General features: G+C 43.9%; 1 protein-coding gene across 1 annotated transcript in view; it reads left to right on the top strand.

Moving 5' to 3' along the window:
* LOC114071211 (prostaglandin reductase 1-like) overlaps nt 1–3,291 on the top strand; it is a 5,130-nt gene extending 1,839 nt beyond the window's left edge. The window contains 3 exon segments of the mRNA XM_027908964.1: nt 1,939–2,106; nt 2,507–2,624; nt 2,908–3,291. Coding sequence (XP_027764765.1) covers nt 1,939–2,106; nt 2,507–2,624; nt 2,908–3,276 — 655 coding nt within the window. The 3' untranslated portion in view covers nt 3,277–3,291.
* Nucleotides 3,292–3,502: the final 211 nt, after the last annotated feature.

Genomic DNA, 3,502 nt, shown 5'->3' with positions numbered 1-3,502 from the left:
TTGGGGGTTGGAGCTCAGCTCTGGGGGGTTGGAGCTCAGCTCTGGAGCCGGCGGGGAGGCGGTAGCAGGGAGGAGAGACTGTCTGGTTTCTTCTTTGTCTTTTCCTGTCGGAGGAGAGTTTTGCTGCTGTTCTCTGCGCAGCTGTTGCTAGTTGCGGGCCTGGCCCACCGCGAAATCCTCACCAACTGAAAATTGTGAGTTTTCTTCCATTGGGAGAACTTTCTGTTTCCCTCCCCCTTTCCCCCCTCCTCCCCCACCACCTGGCGGCAACCAAGGATCTCACAGCGCCGCCTGGTGACGGGTACTGGACATTACAAGTTCTACTCCTCCAGTGATCCAACAGCGTCACCTGGTGACTGCTAGAGAACATTACAAGTTCTGCACTTTTTTTGATAACTCAGCAGTGCCACCTGGTGAATGGTATAAGACATTACAGGTTTTGCATCTCCAGTGACCCGACGGTGCCCCCTGCTGGCTGTGGCTAGAACTGCACCAAAGGGTGCTAAAAATTGAACTATTTAATTTTCCTTTTGCCGGTTTTATCGGTTTTGTTCTGGAAGGGGATTATTGGTGGGTATAGGGGTATTGCTTGGTTGTTTTACTTGGTTTTTTTCGTGTTCCTGTTAATACACACATACCCTTTAATAAAGGGCTGTTATTTTTCCCTTTTCCATAATTTGTTTTCCTTCAATCGGAGCCTCTTAATTTCGGATTTATAATTGCTAGAAAAGGAAGTTTGGGTCTTTTTCTCCTAATCCATCCTCAGCAAAAGACCTTTGTCTCATTTAAACTGGGACACCATGCATATGGCAGATCTCAACAGGAATGTGCTGAAGTTGGAGACATCTGCAGTCTGTGTTACCTATTCTTGACTTGAGTCTGCATACTTCTGCAACTGTATTCTTATATGTAATTGGTTGGAATCGGTTTTTCCTCTAAGAACCACTTTTGCCTCTTTTGGAGAGCACTTAGGCATCTGATAAAACCTATACATTATTTCTGGTGATAATGGTCTCAAAGGCAAATTTTACAGGTATGAAGGACCAACTATTGTATTTGCCATAGGTGCCAACTTCACATTTTAAAACCTGATGTACTAGTAATTGCATGCCCACAACCATGCCTGCTATCTGCTCCAGCTGAAAATATAGTCACTGAAAAATGCAGCTCCAGCGAAAGGGCTGTAAGTCAATCTTTTTCGCAAGCTTGTGGTAATTTAGCTACACAGATGTTTCCCTTTGTCAGCTTGTTCCTGCTGTGCTGCCTGTAAGTTGCTGCTTAGGAACATCTGTGGCCTTTGACTCTTGTGTTTCTCTGCAGGAACACAGAGGCCTGAGGTAAATTAACAACCAAGTCTGCTGAACAGAAGGCCAACTGTTTCTAATAATTCAAAGCTGCTTACCTACCCTTTTCCAACATAGTTTTCCTGTTGAGACAAGGAAGTTGAAGTTTCATTTGGTAAAGAGACACTGCTGATATGAACTTCTCCCTCTTTTTATATACTGCTTTCTCTCTGGTTTCATTACCCCAAGAGGTTCCATCTTCAGGATCTTCAACTTTTTAAATGGGTTGTAAGTTGTCTGAGAAGGGAATTGCTTGTTACAGCCTATCTGCAGCTCCTATGCTTTATTGCCAGCATTCTCCTTCCTGCATTCTAGCTCCCAGAAGCCTAGTCTGAACTCATACTAGGTGACAGTCAAAAAAAGAGTTGGCACTTGTGGGAAAATTGGATTTGTTGTGGTCAGAGCTGAGTCTGGAATCATCTTGGCCAATGTCTCCCTGGTAATAAGAGATTGTGGACATTTCAGGAAAGGCACTTGACACCTACAGCATCAGCAGGCATGGGCTAAATGTCCTGATGTGAAATATTTCTTTGAAGAATCAATATTGATTTGTCTCTGACAGGGTATTTTTTTTTTCTCTCTCTCTTTTAAACAGGATTGTAGAAAGCAAGAATCCTGCTTCCACAGTGGGGGCCTTTGTTGTGGCTGACAGTGGCTGGAGAACTCATTTCATTTCTGATGGGAAAAACCTACATCTCCGTCCTTCCAGTTGACCAGAATCACTCCCCAAATCTCTAGCTCTTGGAATGGTTGGCATGCCAGAGTGAGTTTTGAGGTGAAAAGGCAACTATCATCTGGATTTTGCTGTGCAGGATTTTTCTGCCTATCTGTATAACCCTTGTCTTGTTCTACAAGCATGTTACCTGTTCACTCTGATAAGAAACGTGTGATTCTGGGTGCCCTTACCCTGTAGAAGACCTGAAGTTGGGCCCACCCTCTAGATCAGAGGAGATTTGCCTTGGAGATTATGGTGCCTCTCTTTGAGGAGCTATAATAAAGAAAAAAAGTAAGAAGATTGGGTTAATTTTTGTATTTCATAAAGAATGAGGAAAACCGAATCTTGTTCTGGTTGTGATGATATTGTGATTCAATGTGGTCAAGTCCTATCTCTGAGTCTGTCATCTTTTACTCCTCACTGAGCCATTCTTCCCTTTTCTTCACAGCCTCACTGCGTATTTTGGACTGCTGGAGGTCTGCAAGATGAAGCCAGGAGAGACGGTGCTGGTTAATGCTGCAGCTGGCGCTGTGGGCTCTGTGGTTGGGCAGCTTACTAAAATTAGGGTGCGTGACTTGAACCGCTCATACTTGCTCCTCAGGAGGCTCAACTGGGAGACAGGGCAACAAGGTTATGAATGATCAGTAGGGCAAGCATCCTGCACTGGGATCTTGGGACGGAACAAGCTCTTGAAGATGTAGCAAAGCTAGTTAAATATTTCCTAGAGCTCAGGAACTCATATAGTGATAATGTCTGCACTTTAAGGGTGAGGTCTGCACCCAGCACTCTTTGAGTGTCAACCTGTGTTGTCAGGGGATACTTAAAAATGTTCTTTTCCTTTCCTTGCAGGGTTGCAAAGTGGTTGGCTGTGCTGGCTCAGATGACAAGGTTGCCTATCTGAAAAAAATAGGCTTTGATGAAGCTTTTAATTACAGGACTATTAAATCTTTGGATGAAGCACTGAGTAAAGCCACTCCTGATGGCTACGACTGTTTCTTTGATAATGTGAGTTCAGAGAGAAGGTCTTGCCCTGAGCAGTTGTCATTTTCCATAAATTACAGCAGGATCTCAATATTGTATACATCTAACTGCAGACTACATCAGGAACTCAATACTGAGATCCATTTAATCAAGAAAAAGAAATTTCTGCTTTCCTGTTCCCTTTCCACACATATTTCTGCAGCTGACTTGGGCAGCAACAGAAAGGACAAAGATTGAAAGGCAAAGCTGGATTGTTGGCAGTGTTTGTGAACAGAGAGAAAGAAGTTTTACTTTACTCTCTGAAAGTGTGGCCAATTTTGGGGAGGTAAGGGTCACAGTAACATTTAACTGATGCTGAATAGAGACAACTTCAGTCCATTCCTGGCCCACCCTGGACCAAAGCCAGTTCTCTGCTATTGCAGAAGGGGAGTGAAGGAAGACAAGGCTTTAGAAGGGTTAATCG

This window comes from Empidonax traillii, unplaced genomic scaffold, assembly GCF_003031625.1.
Source record: "Empidonax traillii isolate 1590-97213 ecotype Southwest subspecies unplaced genomic scaffold, ASM303162v1 scaffold1896:size82818, whole genome shotgun sequence".
NCBI classification, from domain to species: Eukaryota; Metazoa; Chordata; class Aves; order Passeriformes; family Tyrannidae; genus Empidonax; species Empidonax traillii.
This window is presented reverse-complemented; position numbering and strand designations above follow the sequence as displayed.